Source organism: Boleophthalmus pectinirostris, unplaced genomic scaffold (assembly GCF_026225935.1).
Source record: "Boleophthalmus pectinirostris isolate CB_2022bp ecotype Guang Dong unplaced genomic scaffold, ASM2622593v1 HiC_scaffold_6, whole genome shotgun sequence".
Lineage (NCBI taxonomy): Eukaryota > Metazoa > Chordata > Actinopteri > Gobiiformes > Gobiidae > Boleophthalmus > Boleophthalmus pectinirostris.
The window spans coordinates 38,245,776-38,266,817 of NW_026571447.1; the positions used below are offsets into that span (position 1 = coordinate 38,245,776).

Consider the following 21,042-nt stretch of genomic DNA (forward strand, 5'->3'; position numbering starts at 1 on the left):
TTACATAAATGACATTTAAACCCCAAAATCTGATGTGAGTTGATCAGACTGAACATGATCAGAAAAGAAATCGGATGACTTGTGTTTGCATGTCACGTAACTAATCTTATAATCCCAAAAATCTAATATTAATCAGATTTTGAGTGTACATGTGACCATAGTCATTGAGTCCACAGGCTAAAAGCTCTGAGGTCTGAGGGCCAGCGCCAAATTATCGTTCCAAAAAATGAGACTCAAAAGCCAGGATGACCCTGGGGTGACCATGGGGTGACTCTGGGGTGATTGGGCTTTTTCTGTGGTTGGCCCCAAACTTTGGAATGCTCTCTCCTCTCACATCAGTCAATTCTTTTAAGTCTCGTTTAAAAACACACTTTTATTCACAAGCTTTTAACACGGCGTGAGGATTGTTTGGTCCTCTGCCTGTCTTTTATTGATTTTATTTTATTTATTGTGCAATGAGTGGAGTGTGCAATAATGCTAACTGTGCAATATTTTATTGTTTGACCCACTGTGATCCCAGCTCTTTGGGACAATGGATTAACCTACAATTCAATGTGTTTACATGTAGGTTTACCCATTAACATGCTCTGTCCCAACTAAACTAAACTTAAACTAAACTTAAACTAAACTAAACTTAAACTAAACTAGACTATACTTAAACTTAACTTAACTTAACTTAATGTAAATTAACTTAACTTAACTTAAATTAGATTAATAAATAATTTGCAATTTTTTGTATTTTTTATATATATTTTTTAATTTATTTATTATAATATTATTTTTTTAACTTGCTTATTTATTTGTTTTATGTGCAGTACTGTGGAGACTTTGCTTTTGGTAAAATGTGCTATACAACTAAAGTTGGATTGGATAAAAACAAAAATAAAAATATATATTTATAAGCCAAATAACATTACAGCTCTAAAAAGCCTTTCACTATGTACATCTATAGAATTACAACCACTTTATGGTTTGTTTTAATTGATAAAAGTGATAAATTCATAATTGTACGTGCGCGCGCAGAGGGCAGCAGGGGGCGCTCTGCTCATCCCCAAAACCACGAAGCAGACCGAAGACAAACAAACCCACAAGCTAATGCTAACGAAGCTAACGGTGAGAGCAGCACACTTTCTCCACTTCTGACATGAAAACCCCCAAACCCTGTCACGTATCCGCTCCGGGCTGCCTCCGGAGACGGACTCTGCTCGGTTTTACCCGCTGACAAATGAAAATATTTACAATTAAGCCCGATAAAGTCCGAAAACGCGCTAGCCCTTATGCTAAGCTGCCCCGCGCGCGTGCCCTCCTGTCCGCAGGAGCTGGGTCACATTTAGAGCGCGAGACACGATCGTTTAACGACAGAGATATTTACACAAAACCGACATAATATTCAGTTTCTGCTCGAGAAATGATACGGATATTATAGAATGACCAGAATTTCTATGTCAAAAACTGGGACACACCTGGATTGGGATCGTTGGTATAAATAAACCTGTGAAAAAAGAGCATAACTGTAACTAATTGTTCACTCTTAATTTAATTTGTGGGTCTGTCACAGAGAGACCAGACGTCCCTGTTTACCTGGGACAGTCCCAGTTCTGAGTCCTGTGTCCCAGCAGATTTATCCAAAACCACTGATTTGTCCCAGTTTTGTACAAGAAATGTCCCAGGTGTCCCTATTTTTGACCAGTTTGAAATCAACATCAAACAGTAAAGAAAGGCATAAATTGTAATTTGTTTCGGTAAAATACAGAAAAGCTGCTTAAAAATCACCAAAACACAAAGAAAATGTGACTATACTGGCTCATATCAGGTCTCTGCATAACAGTTTTCCTTAATTACTAGGGTGTATATTAAAATATCGATATATCGTATTGTTTAATGTGATGATACAATATCAATACCATGGGCTGCGGTACCGATATATATATATATCGCTAAGAGTGTTGATTAAATTTTACTAAATTACTTTCTTACAGTGCTACAGTTTTGTTGCTGTGTTTCATATAAACTTTGTACAAGAAATGGTTTAACAAAAACATTTAGTATCATGTCATGATTTAGCCTTTATTTTTATTGAACCATATCAAAATGATTTGAAATATATTGTACACTTTCAAATTGATAGTGTATTGTATCGAGATATGTAGAGAGGCATAAATTGAAAAAAATTGAGATGTCCCAGTTTTTTATTTTGAAATTCTGGCCATCCAAGCGTAACTGTAACTTCATGTATTTTGTGGGTCAGTCATAATGAGAGACTTGTGACGCTGCATTTTTAAAAAACTTCTTATAGTCATTTTCAAGCTCAATTTTCTGTATTTTAGCTAAACAAATGATAATATATTCCCCTCTTTACTATTGGCAGGTATTAAAGTGGTCAAAAATAGGGACACCAGGGACATTTCTTGTATAAAACTGGGACAAATCACTGTTTTTGTATAAATCTGCTGGGACAGGAGACACAAAACGCAAAACTGGGACTGCCTCAGGGAAAAGGGACGTCTGGTCACCTGAGAAAAGATAAGACTTAAAATATGCAATAACACCACTTACCGCTATGACAGAGTGACCAGACGTCCCCTTTTACCTGGGACAGTCCCCTGTTTTGAGCCTGTGTCCCCTGTCCCAGCAGATTTATACAAAACCACTGATTTGTCCGAGTTTTGTACAAGAAAGGTCCCAGGTGTCCTTATTTTGAGCAATTTGATCTAAACCAGAACTAAACTAAGACTAAATCAGGACTAAAACAGGACAATCACCATTTTTGACTAATCTGATCCTTGCCAACAGTAAAAAGGAGCGTAAATTGCCATTTGTTTTGCCAAAATACACAAAACTGTGTTTGCAAATAATGCTAAAGCAAAAGAATGCAGCAACAGAAGCCGCTCAGATTATGAATGAAACAAGAATGCACAGTCTCACTTTTTTATTTATACTGTGTCCCAGTTTAGAATTTTGAAAATCTGGTCAATCATAATCTGAGAGACTTCTGATGGTGTATTTTTTTCTTATGGTCAAGCTCAGTTTTCTGTATCACTGCTGGTTTTGTATAAATCTGCTGGGACAGGGGACACAGTGCTCAAAACTGGGACTGTCCTGGGGAAAAGGAACGTCTGGTCACATGAGAATTGATACGACTATTAAACAATGCAATAAAACCTATTACCGCTATGACAGGGTGACCAGACGTCCCTATTTACCCGGGACAGTCCCAGTTTTGAGTCCTGTGTCCCCTGTCCCAGCAGATTTATACAAAACCAGTGATTTGTCCCAGTTTTGTCCAAGAAATGTCCCAGGTGTCTTTATTTTTGACCAATCTGAAACCTGCCAACAGTAAAGAAAGGCATAAATTGTAATTTATTTTTGGTAAACTACAGAAAAGCTGCTTAAAAATCACCAAAACACAAAGAAAATGTGACTATACTAACTCATATTAGGTCTCTGCATAACAATTTTCCTTAATTACTAGGGGTGTATTTTGAAATATCGATATATTGCATTGTTTAATGTAATGATACAATATCGATATCATGGGCTGTTATACCAATATCTTGCCAAAAGTATTTAATGATTGAATTTTACTAAAATTATTTTCTTACAGTTGCTATAGTTTTGTTGCTTGTTTAGAGGAAGAAAACTTGTTTATGTGACACATTTGACATTTTCACAGTTTTGATTATTAAAACGTTTGTGTTTCATATGAACTTTGTACAAGAAGTGGTTTAACAAAAACTTTTAGTATCAGTCATGATTTAGCCTTTATTTTTATTGAACCGTATCGAATTGATTTGAAATATATCATACACTTTCAAATCAAAAGCTCATTGTATCGAGATATGTATTGTATCAGCAACTTCTTAATGATACCCAGGGCCAGCACTAGTAAAGAGAGGCGTAAATTGTAATTTCTTTAGGTAAAATACAGAAAAGCTGCTTAAAAATGATCAAAACACAAAGAAAAGCATTTTTTTGTTGATTTTCTGTATCAATATTTCCGCGAGTTGTGTGTCAGCCATAGAACAATACCATAATAATATAAATTTTAACAAAATATAAATTATTTTATAACAACTGGTAGTAATTAGGGGTGTGCAAAAATATCGAAATATCATTATATCATATAATTTAATGTGATGATACAGTATCGATATCGTGGGCTGCTGTATCGATATATCGCCAATAGTATTGTTTGGTTTATTTTACTAAATTATTTTGTTACAGCTACAGTTTTGTTGCTTGTTCAGAGGAAGAAAATTCGTTTGTGCATCACATTTGACATTTTCACTGTTTTGATGAGTGAAATGTTTGTGTTTCATATTAACAAGAAATGGTTTAACAAAGACTTTTTCTACCACAGCCATGATTTAGCCTTTATTTTTATTGAACTGTGTCAAATCGATTTGAAATATATCGTATCGAATTGTAAGCTCACTGTATCGAGGTTTGTATTGTATCGGCAACTCCTTAATGATACCCAGCCCTATTAATTACGCAGTTGTTTCACAATTTTATTATTACCACCAAAAAATGGGGATATCCCAGTTTTTTATTTTGAAATTCTGGTCATCTGATTTATGCCTCTCTTTACTGTTAATGGGTATAACTGTTGACCATAAAAGATAGAAACTTACTTTTTTCCCCTTGAAAAGCTGAGAGTTGTGGTTTTTCTAGCATATTTACATGATATTTTGCACTTTTGTAGCTAAGTAAATTAAGTGGGGGGGGTTTTATGTCCGAAAAGTTGTTTATACAGGTTTTCTGTGTGTTTTGTATGAAAGAATGTGAATTTCATTTTCATATTTCTGTTCCTGTATTTTTTATTACAGCTAAATGACACTACTACAGCATGCAGATGTGAAATAACAGGTTGTACTGAAAAATACGATGTATAACACTTCATTAGGGGGTAAAAGGGAGAGTTTTAATAGCAAAATTTAGAAAAAAAAAAAAATCCAGGCAAGGACAAATGTAGTAAAAAATTGCCCGTAGGTCTTAAAGGGTTAATCTGCTTTTTTACACTTTTTAGTTTATTTGTAGAAGACCTAAGAGCTACTAATAAATATAAATATACCTCACAATATAAATTTAATAAACATAAGCAATGCAGACTTTTAATTTGACTGTAAATTTCTCCACTAAAAACACCAAAGATGAGCATTCAACACAAGACATTTTTTAATCTTTGGAACAATTTTAGGAACCTTTTTTTTTTTTTTAAACTTGTGTAGTTGTTGTGTTCAGGTCTGATGGATTTTGTCAAAGTTTAAATCGCAAAGATTGAAGAGCTTCTAATAAATATACTTCACAATGTTAATTTTATAAACAGTACAGACTTTTAATCAGGATTGACTGTAGACTTTTCCGTTATAAAGACCCAAGCTGAGCATTCAACATAAGACATTTTTCAATCCTTGGAACAATTTTTGTCACCTTTTCATTGTTTTGTTTTTTTAACATAAACTTGTGTATTTGTTGTGTTCAGGTGATGGATCGGGTCAGAGTTTAAAGCTTCAGGGATGTCGCTGTGCTCCGCCCTGCGCTGCTTCATCAGGTAAAGACTCACGACGCACGGGGATTTGTACGAGAAAACACTGTGTAGAGTCTCTTTCGGTGTAAAAATAGTACACAAATCGATAATTAAAAAGATAATGTATGTATAATTTTGGTGAAAAGTTTTATTAGTGATTAGAAATGTACGCTTTAATCATTAGAAACACGTCCAGGAGCATTTTCAGAGACGACTGAAATCTGACCTTCTAAAGTAATCTAACAATCTCATGTATTTCAGAACATGTTTATAGAGATCTAAACTACAGGGTCAGCAGCTTTTACAGAGTAAGACTGTATATTTAGGTTACATTTACACTGAAACGAATCACCGTATGATCGTATCGGAAACTATTTGCGTCCAGACACGTCATTTTTGTGATCTCAAGACTTCCCTATCCACACAGCTTTGAGCATATTTGTTTACATTTTACAGAAATGAAACTTAAAACCAAATGGCTAAACTAAGTGCTCAAAAAAACAGCTTGCTTCTTGTGCCCTGATGCAGTTCAGTTTCTGTCAGACTAAAGGACACGACTCAGTGGAATATGAGTGTTCTTTCTGTGACAGAGGGGTGTTCTGCTGATGGTGAGTCTGTTCTGTGTGAGTAGTTGTAGCTCCGCTGTTTTCCCTTTTGTCTCTGGTTTGTTCAAACTGTTTTCTGCAACAGCGTCACATGACCGACGTCACAAACCCAGAGAATCAGGAAGGAGCGAGTCACAATGACGTGGTCCAATAAGGACGCGACTAGAGCTCCTACATCAGAGTATCAGTGTTTTCAGGCGTCCACACAGTCAAGGATCAGATTTGTACTCAGATGAATTGGTGGGAGCTGGAGGCACCAGATCGTTCCGTCTCTGGAGCCGTTTTCAATCGGATTAGTCTGAATGAACACTGCATCCACAACAAAAATGACTCAAATGCATACTAGTGTGGATGGGGCATTAGAGACCATTTAAATTGCAGTTTTGATTTTGATTGCCGTTAATAGTGGAGTAAGAGACAATTTTCACAAGACGAGACACACGAGTTTAGGTACGAGTTTAGGTCCACGAGAACGAGACAAGACGAGATTTTGGCATAAATTGTAATAAATAAGCAGACCATTTCAGGGTTTTGGCTTCACTGTTTTTATTTATTTTATGTAATACTTTAGCGGTCATTGTACTACTGCTTTTTGGAACTACAGCTTCTCAAATTGTTTAACTCACCAGCTCTTACACTGCTCATTTCTCAGATCTGGCCAAGATTTTCAAATGTATATGAGGTTGTTCATCTTGTATTCAGATTTATTATCTACTTAATAGTTCTTAGACTGCTTAATTCTAGTCTAAAGGTAATTATTTAACTAACTTGTCAAGTAAAATTATCTCGCTGCATGGACAGATAATTTCACAACTTTTAAGTTATTTTAAGTGTTTATATCTTAAGTTTTGACCAAGCTTTTTTACAGTGTAACTCTTTTTTGTCTAAGGTAAAGGTAAATTCAGGGGGAAAAATCTCACAAGATCATTTTTCTCACGTGTGGAAGATTTTGTGGTAGTTTTGTCTTGTGAGATCTTACGGCATGAGCTCTTGTCCCATCTCTAATTCTCATATATCCTGCAGTTATAATACAGGATTACTCAAACATGCAAGTAATAAAACTAAATACAATTAATGTTTTTGAAGAAGGGACACTCTAACACGTTTCGGAAAGTCCAAAAAGGCCGTTATATAACACAGTAATAAAGTTCTGTCATTACTAACACGTCCTGAAACTTCTATTTGTTTCTTGATATTTTTTGGCAGACTGAAGAGGAGGAATGTGGCGGTGGGTTTGGTCCAGCAGAGGGCGCTGTCTGGAGCCGAGGCTGTGAACGCGCTGAGGCCCTTTTACTTCGCCGTTCACCCAGACTTCTTCGGACAGCACCCCAAAGAACGGGTCTGTACCCTCCTGTGGGCCTTTCTAGGGCTCCTACAGAGGAAACACTGGAAATCCGACAAATGATAAAAGAATATGAGTTCAAGCTAATTGTATGCCTAAAATAAATGAATACAATAAAATCTGTATAATAAAAACCAAAAACAACAAAATTTAAGCTCAGCAGGTTAGTCTTGAGCCTACTCTTCAAAACATCAAAGTTCTCTTTGACCCAGAGGTCCGGCACGCTGTTCCATACTTATATTTAACTTTTATGACGCTTGGCCACTAGGGCTGGTATCATTAAAAAGTTGCTGATATGAAACATACCTCGATACATAGGCCACGATATGATGCATACCTCAATACGTTGGCCTCGATACGATACGTATCTCGATACAGTGAGCTTTTGATTTGATATGGTTCAATAAAAAATAAAGTCTAAATGAAGGCTGTGATACTAAAAGTCTTTGTTAAACTGCTTCTTGTGCAAAGTTTGTATGAAACACAAACATTTTAAACCTCAAAACGGTGAAAATGTCAAATGTTTCACATAAACAAGTTTCCTTCCTCTAAACAAGCAACAAAACTATAGTGCTGTAAACAAAATAATTTCGTAAAATTTACCAAAAAATATTCTTAGCGATATATTGATACATCAGCCCACAATATTGAAACTGTATTATCACGTTAAATGGTACGATATCTGGATATTTCGATATTTTTGCACACCCCTAATAGGCGAGTTTCATTGTTGACAAAAGCGCGCGTTGCATGCTGGGAATTATTTTGGTCGGTGGCAAGAAACACTAATTCAACATGACGGACAGAGCGAGAAAGCACGTAAAGGGTATTGATCCCGGTTATTTATCCACTCTAACAGCAGAGGACCCAAGACCATTTGACCAGAAATTGGTCATGAGCATCGATGGAGCCAAATCACCCTTTTCAACCCCGACAGAGCCTGGACCAAATCAAATTTCTGGTCAGAATCGCCAACTACCTGGCCAAATATTCACTTCGCCGATATCCACAATGACTTGGTGAAAACTCCTGGACCATTCACAGCAGAAAAGATGAAAACCTCCAAGAGTCTCGTGTTGTTGAACTTGTTGGAGTCCACGGTTTGTTAGGATCTTCTACATTTGCTCTGCGGATGTTTGAAAGTCGTTTAATTCTCCGTTAGTGGTTCTTTTCACTCAGAATACGAAAAAGACATTTTCCTTCTTCCGTGCTTCTATTTGTGCATCCGATAATGCAGCAGGAATTTACCATTATCGGGGATAAATACACGAGGTTACGCACTGTGTTTGACGCTACCATGTTTCTTGCCTCCGACCAAAATATTTCCCAGCATGCAACGCGGGCTTTTAATAACAATGACGTCAGCTGAAACTCGCCTATAGCCACACAGTTTTCCTTTTAATTACGTTAAATCTCCAAAAGGTAAATTCACAAATGTTGAATCATTTCTACTAGTGACTTGAACTGCCCCCATCTGCATTAAGTCTTACTGGCCTACAGAATATTGTGCTGTCATCTGAAACCCTACTAGATATGACGCATAATGACGCTGTTTGTTATGGTCTGAACTGTGGTGTTGTTGTTGCAGGAGGTGAATGAAAACTCTCTGAAGCGTTTGAACGGATACTTGGAGACTCTGCAGCGTCCTGGAGCGCACTCAGTGCAGCCCATGAAGCTCACGTTTTACATTCGAGACACGAAGGACGGAGACGAGCCCGACCTCACAGCAGGTGCATCTTCACTTAGACTTACTGTTATTAAGAGTTTTATATGTTTTACTCTCTTAAATGTGAATAAACAAAATTAATTGATGTTAAATGGTTTGCAGAGGTCCAAAGTTACTCCTCACTTCCCTTATGCATCCATTTTTTCAGACAGCTGCATGGCTCGGTTTAAAAGTTCTTGCTCCAGACATGTACAGTCAGAGAGAGTGAAGGGCCTTTTCTTAACCCCACCCTGTTCAGACAAAATGTATGATCTTTAATAAAAACCTCCCACAGACCAAGAGCTTAGATAAAATCATGGCCTTGGACTTCTCAGAGATCCAAACTGTTCATCATTGCAAGTACCTAGGCACAGAGGTTGGGACTTGCAACTCGTGTCTTGGACTCGAGTCACACTTCAGTCATTATTTTTAGGACTTGAGACTTGACTTGATAAAATGGACAAAAACTTGGGACATGACTTGGATTTGAAGGTCAGTGACTTGGGACTTGACTCGGACTTGAGCCCTGTGACTTGAGAAGACTTGATGCTTAGACTAGTTGACAAATGAACTGTTATAAAGCTCTTAAATCTTAATTTTTTCTGTTTTGACCATAATAATTCACTCCAGACGTTCAAAAAGGAAAAAATGTACATTTCTATAACTGAAGAATCCCTCAGTCGTCCAGGTAGAATCCATGAGGAGAAAATTCAGTTTGTCGACTGGACAAAAGTTAGTTTGGTTGAAGACGTTTCTCAGCTCATCCAAGCTGCTTCTTCAGTTCTGAACTGAAGAAACAGACTTTTGTCCAGTCGACAAACTGAATTTTCTCCTCACATTTCTATAACTATAAATATATAAATATTCATATACAAATATACCATGACTTTTTAAGAACAATTTAGTTTAAAATTCATATAATTTGCAAAACTCTACGATATATTTGGTACTTTGGTATAAAGACTTAAAGTACCTTATTTTCCGCTCTTAAGCCTCCAACCCCATCAAAAGACGACCGTGCGCCACAATCCAGAGCGCCCCATACACAAATCCACTCAGGTGTCCCAGCACGACTTCAGTAAACTACAAAGCCGCACCACCCACAGAACACGCAAACACACACGGAGCAGACAGCGACCACACAGCGAAAAACACCCACAGACACACTCATCACTCCACGCCGACGAGGAACGGAACGGAGGAACGAACCGAAAACTGCCATTCTATGACAGTGCACTTTATAATCCAGAGCGCCAAATAGTGCAGAAAATCCAGTAACTTGAAGCTCAAAGCAGACGACTTGGACTTGACTTAGACTCGTGGGCCAGTGACTCGAACCTCGACTTGGACTTGCCTGTATTTGACTTGGGACTTGACTCAAACTTGAGGTCAGAGACTTGAGACTCACTTGAGACTCGCAAAACGACGACTTGGTCCCAGCTCTGCCTAGGCGTGTGGCTTGACTCTTTATTTAATTTCGAAAATCACATTAACAGTCTGTTTACTAAAGCCAAACTAAGAATAAGTTTCTTATACGGACATAAAAACTGAAGAACTTTTGTTTAAAACTACAGTCCTCCCGGTCATTGACTATGGAGACTTAGTTTACAGATTTTTTTAATGTTTATTAAAGACATCACAATCGCATTAGACAAGCCAGATGCATTGCTTTGAGGGTTTTAGCTCAAGTGCCAGTTTTCAACACCTGTCCATATAAAAGAAAATAAAACCGACAATACAAGATTACAGATTAAATGTTTACAGTACATTTTCAGTGGATGCATTTTTGATTGGAAACATACAATAATTTTAATTTGCTTTTAAATTTGTTGTTATTGGTTTCCAATTTTAAATAATCTGGTTACCGTATTTTCCGGGTTATTAGACGCGCTCTTAAGCCTCTAACCGCATCAAAAAATGACCGCGCGCCACAATCCAGAGCGCCCCTTACACGAATCCACTCGGGAGTCCCAGCACGACTTCAGTAAACTACAAAGCCGCACCACCCGCAGAACATGCAAACACACACGGAGCAGACAGCGACCGCACAGCGAAAAACACCCACAGACACTCATCACTCCACGCCGACGAGGAACGAACCGCAAAAGCGAGTCCAATGTGCCTTTCTGAGCCACGGCTGAGCAGCTGGGTCACTGCGGGCACGCCAACGGTCCGGAGCACCCTCCCTATGTGCTGCAGTTGAACGAGGCCCAGAGTCGCCGTGAACGCGCCAAACGGAGTCTGACTGACCCATCGAACTGTTGTGTTTCGTTTAAAGTCCGGTGCGGTTTATATGTGAAAAAAGTTCGAAAATAGACCATTTAATGACAATGCATTTTATAATCCAGAGCGCCTAATAGCCCGGAAAATACGGTACATTTCCACAGATTGGCCCCTTTAGCTGAGAAAGAGACTGACCAAGAGTTTGTCCTGTACATTGGAACAACACAATTACCACTAGTAGCTCCTCTTGTGTTCGCTCTGTGTGTATATTTTATGATCCTGGCAAATTCTGAATATAGTGATGTATCACAGTTAAGACACATAAAAAGGAATTTAAGATGATTAAAATGGGTAAAATTTTCAAAGTTACAAAGTTCGTTTCTTTAAAATTTCACAGTGGTGCCAGTGTTTGGGCTTTTTATCAAGGACATTAAGGGTTAGTTTGTTAAATGAACAAAGCGGTTTCAGTGTGGTTGAGGAGGCCTGGGACCGTGAGGTGATACAATAAGATAAATGAGAGAAGATCATTGTGTTCACGAATAGTTTAGCAATAAAAACACGGCCCCATAAGCTCGATGTGATTTATCCCGCAGCCATCGGCTTTGTCACAGGTGTTTACCGTTCACCACCATCAGTACGCACTTTACTCTGTGGTGAAGTGTCCCTCTGTCCACACCTGCAGACAAACACACCGGTTATTGTTCATTTACAGATGTTTAATTAGTAAAACTCCGTGCTACCTCATCGCACTCCTGCACATCCATAGCTCCAGACGCACACTTTACTCCAACAGATCCATGACCCTGATCGTTCTTGAAGCCCGTACAGCTTTGGGCCGCTCTTTATTTCAGTCTGTGCAGCAAATGACTGGAACCACCTTCAACAGACTTTAAAACTTTACTCGTTTTTACCTCTGTCGACTTTTAAAAACTCCATCCACAGTAATTTACAGGATCATCGCTCATGCTTTTAACACTTTTATATCTTTAATCAGCAAATGTTTCACTGTCTCACGTCTCTGTTCACTGTTTCATTTTATGATTGACGTGTGTGTGTTTTCTGTTTGTGCTGTTTCATGCTTCCTCTTGGTCACGTCGTCATTGCAAATGAGAAGGTGTTCTTCATTGACTTTTCCGGGCTATTAGACGCGCTCTTAAGCCTCCAACCCCATCAAAAAACGACCGCGCGCCACAATCCAGACCGCCCCATACATGAATCCACTCAGGTGTCCCAGCACGACTTCAGTAAACTACAAAACCGCACCACCTGCAGAACACGCAAACACATACGGAGCAGACAGCAACCGCACAGCGAAAAACACCCACAGACACACTCATCACTCCACGGCGATGAACCAAAAAAGCGAGCGCAATGTGCCACTTCTAGACACAACTGAGTCACTGCGAACACGCCGACAATCCGTTGGTCCCAGACAGCACCCTCCCTACACGCCACAACTGAACAAAGCCCAGAGTCACCGTGAACGAACAAACAAACAAAACCACTCACCCATCCAACTGTTGTGTTTCCTTTAAAGTCCCACGCAGTTTATTTGTGAAAAAAGTTTGAAAATAGACCATTTAATGACAGTGCGCCTTATAATCCAGAGCGCCTAATAGCCTGGAAAATACGGTATCTGGTAAAATATTGAATAAATAAAAAATACAAATAAATAAATTAAAGGTTGTACGGAGGATTCTTTTTATTTCAAACTGTCAATGGGGAAAAAAAGTAAATAAATAAATTGTGTGAAGGCCCAGTCTCAGGACACTGTTGATGTTGTGGAAAAAAAAAAAAATTGTCAATGAAAACATCATTATAGAGGTGCAGCAGCCTTGTAACTATGGTGACCAAACAAAAAAGAATGAAAATCCATAAACTGTGGATGTGAAGGGACCAAGAGATAACAGGGCCACCTATGTGTTTGTGCTTTTTCAGGTTTCCGTCCGGTCACGTTCACGCTCCACAGCAGTGACGTTCTGAGCGCGGTGGTCAACGTGCTGCGCTCCTGTAGTCTCCCACATGAGCACATGAAGAGTCACAGCACCCAAGGGACCAGCAGCACCCAAGGGACCAGCCCACAGGGAGCCCAGCCCTTCTACAGGCCCATCAAGTGGGACAAATCCTACTACAGCTTTACCGGGTTCAGAGACCCGGAGCAGGAGCTGCAGCAGGCCAAACGAGTGGAGCCCACGCTCAGGTACACAGGGACTGAGTGGGAGCAAAGAGATTCAGATTGTAGAATATGTTCACTGTTTTTGGAAGAAAAATCCAAAATAGAATTTGGTGTAGGAATTATTTTTCTTTTAATAATCAGTTTCTGAAGCCCTGTGAGTTAAGGAATAGAAAGCAGGTTTATTCTTTGGTGCAAAAGATCTGGACAAGACCAGGCCAGGACCAGAGACCGAGCCTCCCTGGGTCTCTGAGTGTCCCCGCTCTTCTTCCAAACCTCCCACAGCCTATGAACTCTAGACCAAAAAACTGGTCAGATCTGTGGAGAGGCCGCCCTACTCACAGCAATAATGTCTCTATGACAAGGTGCTTTTGAGCAATAAAACCATCTGTGATTGAACAAATGCAAGATAGAAGTTTAATGCTGCACTGTGTAACTTCCCAGGCACATCAGTAACATCTTGTTTTATTGTTGTTCAGTTTGTGGTTGAGGAAGAATGAACCAGAGGCGACGAAGAAGCACAAGGCCAGTGTCCCGAGACGAGACGAGCTGCAGAGACTCAAGACGGAGCTGTGCCTGAAGTTCAGCCTCACGGACATCAGGTAACGACACTCACTCTCTTTATACAGCGCCTTTCAAGACACCAAAGTGTTTTACATATGATTATTCATTCACTCCACACTCTGTGATGGTAAACTACTGTTGTAGCCACAGCTGCCCTGGAACAGACTGACAGAAGTGTGGCTCCCAATCTGCGCCATCAGCTCCTCCGACCATCACCATCACTCACACACCACTTTCATACTAGGCAATGTGATTTAAATTTAAGTTTTAAATTTTGTGCCCTAAACTAAAACCCTTTATACTGTGAATTCCAGTTGAAGAAGTGAAACAAACTCATAAATGTGCTTTTGTTGTTCGTGTGTTGTCCTGCAGGTGGCAGCGCAGTTGGGGAGTGTCTCACAGGTGTTGTCAGCTCCAGAGTCTGAGCCGCCTGTCGCTGCAGAGTCCAGAGGCTCTGATCCCGCTGCAGGGTACGAGATTAGACTCACAGCTTTGTTGGGCTTTGTGGAAGTCATTTTAGATGAATATTTTGATTTAAAAAGTACAAATGAATAATGGCCCTGCTTTGTCTCAGGTCACACAGTCGTATTCGCAGACGAGTCTGGGATGAACGCCTCAGGTGACGTGATGCTCGGGACCATGGACGTCCATCACCAGTGGCTCAAGGTAACGTCACCGTGGCAGAGTGGTTAACCCTCTCCGTTAATATTATGAAAACTTTGTTATATGTACACTACCAGCACAAGTTTGGACACACCCTCTCATTCAGTGTTTTTATTTTTTACTACATTTTTACTACTTACAGTTAGTAAGTTTTTTATTTATACAGCGCTTTTCACAGACATTTGTCACAAAAGTGTTTTACAGAGCATTATTCATTTACTCCACACTCGCTGATAGTAAACTACTATTGTAGCCACAGCTGCCCTGGGGCAGACCGACTGAAGCGCGGCTGCCAATCTCTGACCACCACCATCACTGACACACACATCACTTTCATACTAGGCAATGTGGGTGAAGTGTCCTGCCTAAGGACACAACGACAGTTATTTTTTTGTGACTGGCGCCTCCTGTGGCTCCTTATTTTCTCAGTGGACACACACAGAAGACTTTGATTATACAGTATGAAGGAAGATATAGCAAAGATTTTAAATATTTTGTGACAAAGCAAAAGGAGGATACTTTAAGAATTTGAATATAATATACCTTATATATATATATATCTTTATTCCTGGAGTTATTTATCTTTTGAGTGGTAGTATAAGTGTTTTCTGCACATTCTGCTGATATAATGGAGATTATCTTTGTTGGTGATTTTCACGATTATATAAAATGTCCCACGGACGATTATTGTGTTCACTTTTTGCAACAATAAACAGTTCCTTGACCCTTTCCAAACAGGGAAGACAAATGTTGCTCAAATCCTTGTGAAAAGTCAGATACAGTCCGTTTAACTCCTCTCTCTGTCGTTGACAGCTGATGGGGCGTTTGCCGAGTCTGCGCGGCCTCCAGCAGCAGAGTCTGTGGTTGAAGGAGCGCATCAGTCTGCTGCTAGGGGGCGCCGTGGTGCTGCTCCCCGACAGGACGGGCTCAGAACAGCCCATCGCCGAACACTACAGCAGCCTGAACGCCTTCCACAAGAGACTCCTGTCCGAGAGAGTGAGAGTGCACCCGCGCAGCCTCGAAGGACTGGGCCTGGTCATAGACAAGTAAATACTACTACTACTACTACTACTACTACTACTACTACTACTACTACTACTACTACTACTACTACTACTACTACTCTACATACTACTACAACTACAACTACTCCCGTCAGAGTGTGTGAGAGTGCACCCACGCAGCCTCGAAGGACTGGGCCTGGTCATAGACAAGTAAATACTACTACTACTACTACTACTACTACTACTACTACTACTACTACTACTACTACTACTACTACTCTACATACTACTACAACTACAACTACTCCCGTCAGAGTGTGTGAGAGTGCACCCACGCAGCCTCGAAGGACTGGGCCTGGTCATAGACAAGTAAATACTACTACTACTACTCTAAATACTACTACTACTCTAAATACTACTACTACTACTACTACTACTACTACTGTACATACTACTACTGTACATACTACTACTGTACATACTACTACAACTACAACTACTCCTGTCCGAGAGAGTGAGAGTGCACCCGCGCAGCCTCGAAGGACTGGGCCTGGTCATGGTCATAGACAAGTAAATACTACTACTACTACTACTACTACTACTACTACTACTACTACTACTACTACTACTACTACTACTACTACTGTACATACTACTACAACTACAACTACTCCCGTCAGAGTGTGTGAGAGTGTACCCACGCAGCCTCGAAGGACTGGGCCTTGTCATAGACAAGTAAATACTACTACTACTACTACGACTACTGCTGCTACTGCTACTACTACTACATACTACTACTACAACTACTACTACTACTACTGTCAGACTGTGTGAGAGTGCACCCACGCAGCCTTGAAGGACTGGGGCTGGTCATAGACAAGTAAATACTACTACTATTACTACTACTACTACTACTACTGTATATACTACTACTACTACTACTGTAAATGCTACTACTACTTCTACTGTAAATACTACTACTACTACTACTGTAAATACTACTACTACTACTACTACTGTACATACTACTGCTACTACTACTGAATATACTACTTCAACTATTGCTACAACTGCTACTACTACTATTACTGTAGTAAATATTACTACTACTACTACTACTACTGGTGCTGTTACTTGTAATACTGCTGCTACTTCAGTCTGGAAAGAGTTATTACTAACTACTACTACTTGATTAAAGTTCTGGTCTTACAGAGACTGGAGCCCCTGAGCTTCTGTTGAGTCTCTTCTGTGTTTAACGGTTCATCGTCTTTCTCTTTCTCTGTCGTTCTGCAGTAATCGCTCGATTCCCAGTTTACACGATCTGGGATACTTCCTGATCCCCGTGACCTCTGACCCTCTCAAACTTCAGGCCTTCCTCCAGAGCCACGCCCCCGAGGCTCGCCGCAGGACACAGCGCCACCTACAGTAAGTACAGAGAGATGCATCGCCCAATAATAAAAACAGTTCTCAAACGTTCTTAGACTTTAATCACACCAGTGGCTCACAGGAAGAGAACTAAAGCAGGACGGCTGCTGCTTGGCACTGGGTATCATTAGTAAGTTGTTGATACGATACAGATCTCGATACATAGGCCATGATACAATATGTTTTTTGATACAGTGCACTTTCGATTCAATATCATTCGATATAATTTCAAATTGGTTTGATACGGTTCAGTAAAACCAAAGCCTAAATCATGGCTGTGATATTGAAAGTCTTTATTAAACCATCAAGTTTGTGCAAAGTAAAAAAAACAAACAAAAAAAAAAACACCCAATTTACTTAAAACTGAAAGTGTATTACAGAAAAAAGTTTCCTTTCTCCAAACAAGCAACACAATTGCTATCCAGTCTGGCGCCACCTAGTGCCTTCACTAAACTTTTTTTGTGCCATCGGGCACAGGGGCTTGACCCACGAACCAAATTTGGTGACATTCGGTCCATAAATACAAAACCTGGTCAACCCTTCAGGGACCAGGTCATAATTGAGTAAAATATACCAAAAAATACTTAAACGATACTATACATACACACTCCTAGCGTGTAATGCTTCAAAATGATTAAAAACAGACCCTAAAAAAGTTTCACATACATGTTCAGTACAACGTTGACCTTTGTAAAGTGTTTTTTTTTTTTTTTTCACAGAGGAAACCGAGTCTGTGTAAACTCCAGCTGACTGTGGAGCTACTTTTCTGTTTAAACCTGGATTTAAAACACGTCTCATACATTTTGTGTTTGTGTTTGTTTGTGTGTTTGTCCTCAGACTGAAGCGGGAGGAGGAGTTGGCGGTGCAGCAGTGTCTGGTCTCTCTGTCCCTCCACACTCTGTCCAAAGAGTCGAGCATCAGCAGTCTGCAGATGAGTTTGTGCTGTGGGCGTCTGCTGGAGCTCAGACCTCCTCTGCTCCAGGGCCTGGACCTCAGAGTCTCCAGATATTACTCTGTGCTGCAGGACGGAGACCTGTGTGTGCCCTGGGACTGGAACTACTGACCTGAGACACTACTGACCTGAGCCACAACAGACCTGAGCCACACCTGCAGCCCACAACTTGGGTTAGGTCTGGTTTAGACCTGGTTTAGTCCTGGTTTAGTCCTGGTTTAGACCTGGTTTAGACCTGGTTTAGTCCTGGTTTAGACCTGGTTTAGACATGTTTTAGTTCTGGTTTAGACTTGGTTTATTGCTGGGGAGTTCTTTATCTGCTGTGGTCAGTATCAAATGTGGTCCAAGAATGAAAAATATTTCAATTAAAATAAGGTTTAATGGGTTCATTAAAACAAATCTGTAAAACAAGAAACTCGAGGACCTTAAGGAGCGACTGTTGTGCAAAGTTAAACCATGGTCAGTGAGATTTCTAGTGTCTTGCTGTCGGTCACTGGAGGGTTATGGAACTTCTGGTTAATGGTTTTCTGTGGTAAAATATCTGTGGAAATGCGTCGTATTCTCCAGCAGCTTCATAAATCTGCCCCATCACCAAATCAAACGTTAGTTCTGTTCAGCAGTTCACTAATGCTGGTCGTTCTACGAAAATTCAGAATATAAATAATTTAAACTTTTTTTTTTTTTTTTTCAGAGTAAAAACATTCAAAGTGAGAAATTCAGGGAGATTTAAAATTCTAAATCTGATTCACAAAATGAGACGTTTCAATTTGTAGCTGTAATATAAGTGAATTAATCAACTTAGAGCCGTTCTACAGTTTTAACGTTTTAACTTTATTCTATGACTTTGCTGCAGAACACACGGCTCCTCGTTGTTTAATGTTTATTTAATGCCCCACAGATGTAAACGACCCTCTGCAACTACAGAATACAACAGACTGAGTTCTGACGGTCCAGATCTCTACACGGACTAAATGTCCCGTAGAGCAGTGCTCCCCAAACTTTTTAGAGCCACGGACCAGTTTTATGTCTGACAATATTTTGCAGACTGGGGGCTGCAGCAGCGCAGCATTGTCTACTCCTGGTTTGGTCCTGGTTTAGACCTGGTTTAGACCTGGTTTGGTCCTGGTTTAGACCAGGTTTAGACCTAGTTTGGTCCTGATTTAGTTCTGGTTTATACTTGGTTCAGTCCTGGTTTTAATTCTGGTTTTAGTTCTGGTTTAGACCTGGTTAAATCCTGTTTTAAACCTGGTTTAGTTCTGGTTAAGTCCTGGTTAAATCCTGATTTAGACCCGGTTTAATCCTGGTTTAGTTCTGGTTTAGTTCTGGTTTTAGACCTGGTTTGGTCCTGGTTTAGAGATGCATATGGGAGGAGGGGGTTCGTGCTTTCGCAGCCCGGTACGGGTCCGTGGCCCTGGGGTTTGAGGGTTGTGGACTCTGCCGTAGAGAAAATGAATGTAAATGTAACTTTACAAATGATCGAGGAGCTTTAAGGAGCGCGGTTTTAAATGTGCAATATTCTGTATATTTTTATAACGGTTCAAAAAGTAAATCACAGCCCCTTAAGTATTTTTAAGCACTTTTACTGCCATTTCAGAGCTGGTTTAACACACAAAAACATAAACACTACTGCGATTAGTGTTGATACTACTCGAACATCTCAAAGTCTAGTTCGATACTAATAATAGTTTTGAAAAGCTTGACTAAAACTAAAATCATGTTTGAGTTGGATTTTTTTAGTCCAGATGAGTATTTAGTTTCGATATTAGGTTCGGTATCTGATTTTTGGTACTTTTGTCACGTCGATTAAGCAAACTGTAAGACGGTTTAATGATTTCGTAACGTTTTTCCCCAGGTTTTTACATTTGGATTGGATAAAAATTAAGTTAAATGAGTTAATGTTTCTGCTGTTTTTGCCAGAACTTAAGTAAATCAAAACTGGCGAGCCCAAAATCTGGAACTTAAACTGTCAAAATCTCGTCTCGTTTCATTCTCGTGTCTCGTTTCATTTCATATTTAACACGTTTGGACCCCGAGGAGAAAAGTTACAGCGGCGGGAAGAACTAAAATAAAAAAGAATACTTATTTTAGTTAAATAACACGAGGTTTTTGAAAGCTTTAACTTGAGTAGACAGTATTACAAAGGCACTAATGGAAATCTGTAAATGATAGTCATATTTTTGTGTGAATAAAAGATCTGTTTATTTATAATTGTCTTGAATCGAATGTGTAAAAATGATCAAATAAAACTGACAAAAACTAAATAAAACTAAAAATTTAATTGTGCGTGTTTCTTTTGTTGTTGTTTTTTTTAATGAAACTACTGCACATCACATCAGGATTGTGAAGTTGTATTATACAGTTTTGTATGTCTGTGCGATTAATTGAATTTTTATCATGATTTTGATTTGTGTGACAATCTCCAAATTCATGTAATCGAATTGAAATGATTTATCTTAACACAGTGTATTTTGGGATATTTGTTATATAAATAAGTATATTTATTTAGTTTTTTAAATATAGAGATTGTAGAACAGCTGGATTATTTTATTTTTTTTATTTTGGATATATTTATTTAAATTAATTTTTATTTATTTTGGATACATTTATATTGTTCTGCCTTATTTCCTTATTATTTACTTCCTTATTTATTTCCTTATTTATTTTAATAATAATAAAAAGTGAAGATGCGACGCCACATTTACGTCTTCTGTTCAGACCCTCATCATATAAACGTAAGACTTAGACATCACAAAACTGCTCTAATGTACAGATTTATTAGGGGTTTATCGATATCCAAGTCTCATTATATGATATACAGCAGGGGTGTCAAACATCCGGCCCTCAAAAACCTTTAAT

At 39.2% G+C, this 21,042-nt stretch overlaps 1 protein-coding gene across 2 annotated transcripts; it reads left to right on the forward strand.

Moving 5' to 3' along the window:
- Window positions 1–1,063: 1,063 nt before the first annotated feature.
- On the forward strand, window positions 1,064–20,464 carry tcaim (T cell activation inhibitor, mitochondrial). Of its 2 annotated transcripts, none has more exons than XM_020933641.2 (11): window positions 1,064–1,113; window positions 5,486–5,554; window positions 7,342–7,474; window positions 9,066–9,207; window positions 13,344–13,605; window positions 14,058–14,180; window positions 14,515–14,612; window positions 14,717–14,808; window positions 15,619–15,851; window positions 17,103–17,234; window positions 18,072–20,464. In XM_020933641.2, exons 2-11 carry the CDS (start codon window positions 5,520–5,522, stop codon window positions 18,295–18,297), a joined length of 1,476 nt encoding a protein of 491 aa, XP_020789300.2. In that variant the 5' UTR covers window positions 1,064–1,113; window positions 5,486–5,519; the 3' UTR covers window positions 18,298–20,464. The 2 variants fall into 2 exon arrangements, with proteins under 2 accessions (XP_020789300.2, XP_055020245.1); XM_055164270.1 differs by lacking the exon at window positions 1,064–1,113 and adding an exon at window positions 4,848–4,869.
- The last annotated feature ends 578 nt before the right edge of the window (window positions 20,465–21,042 follow it).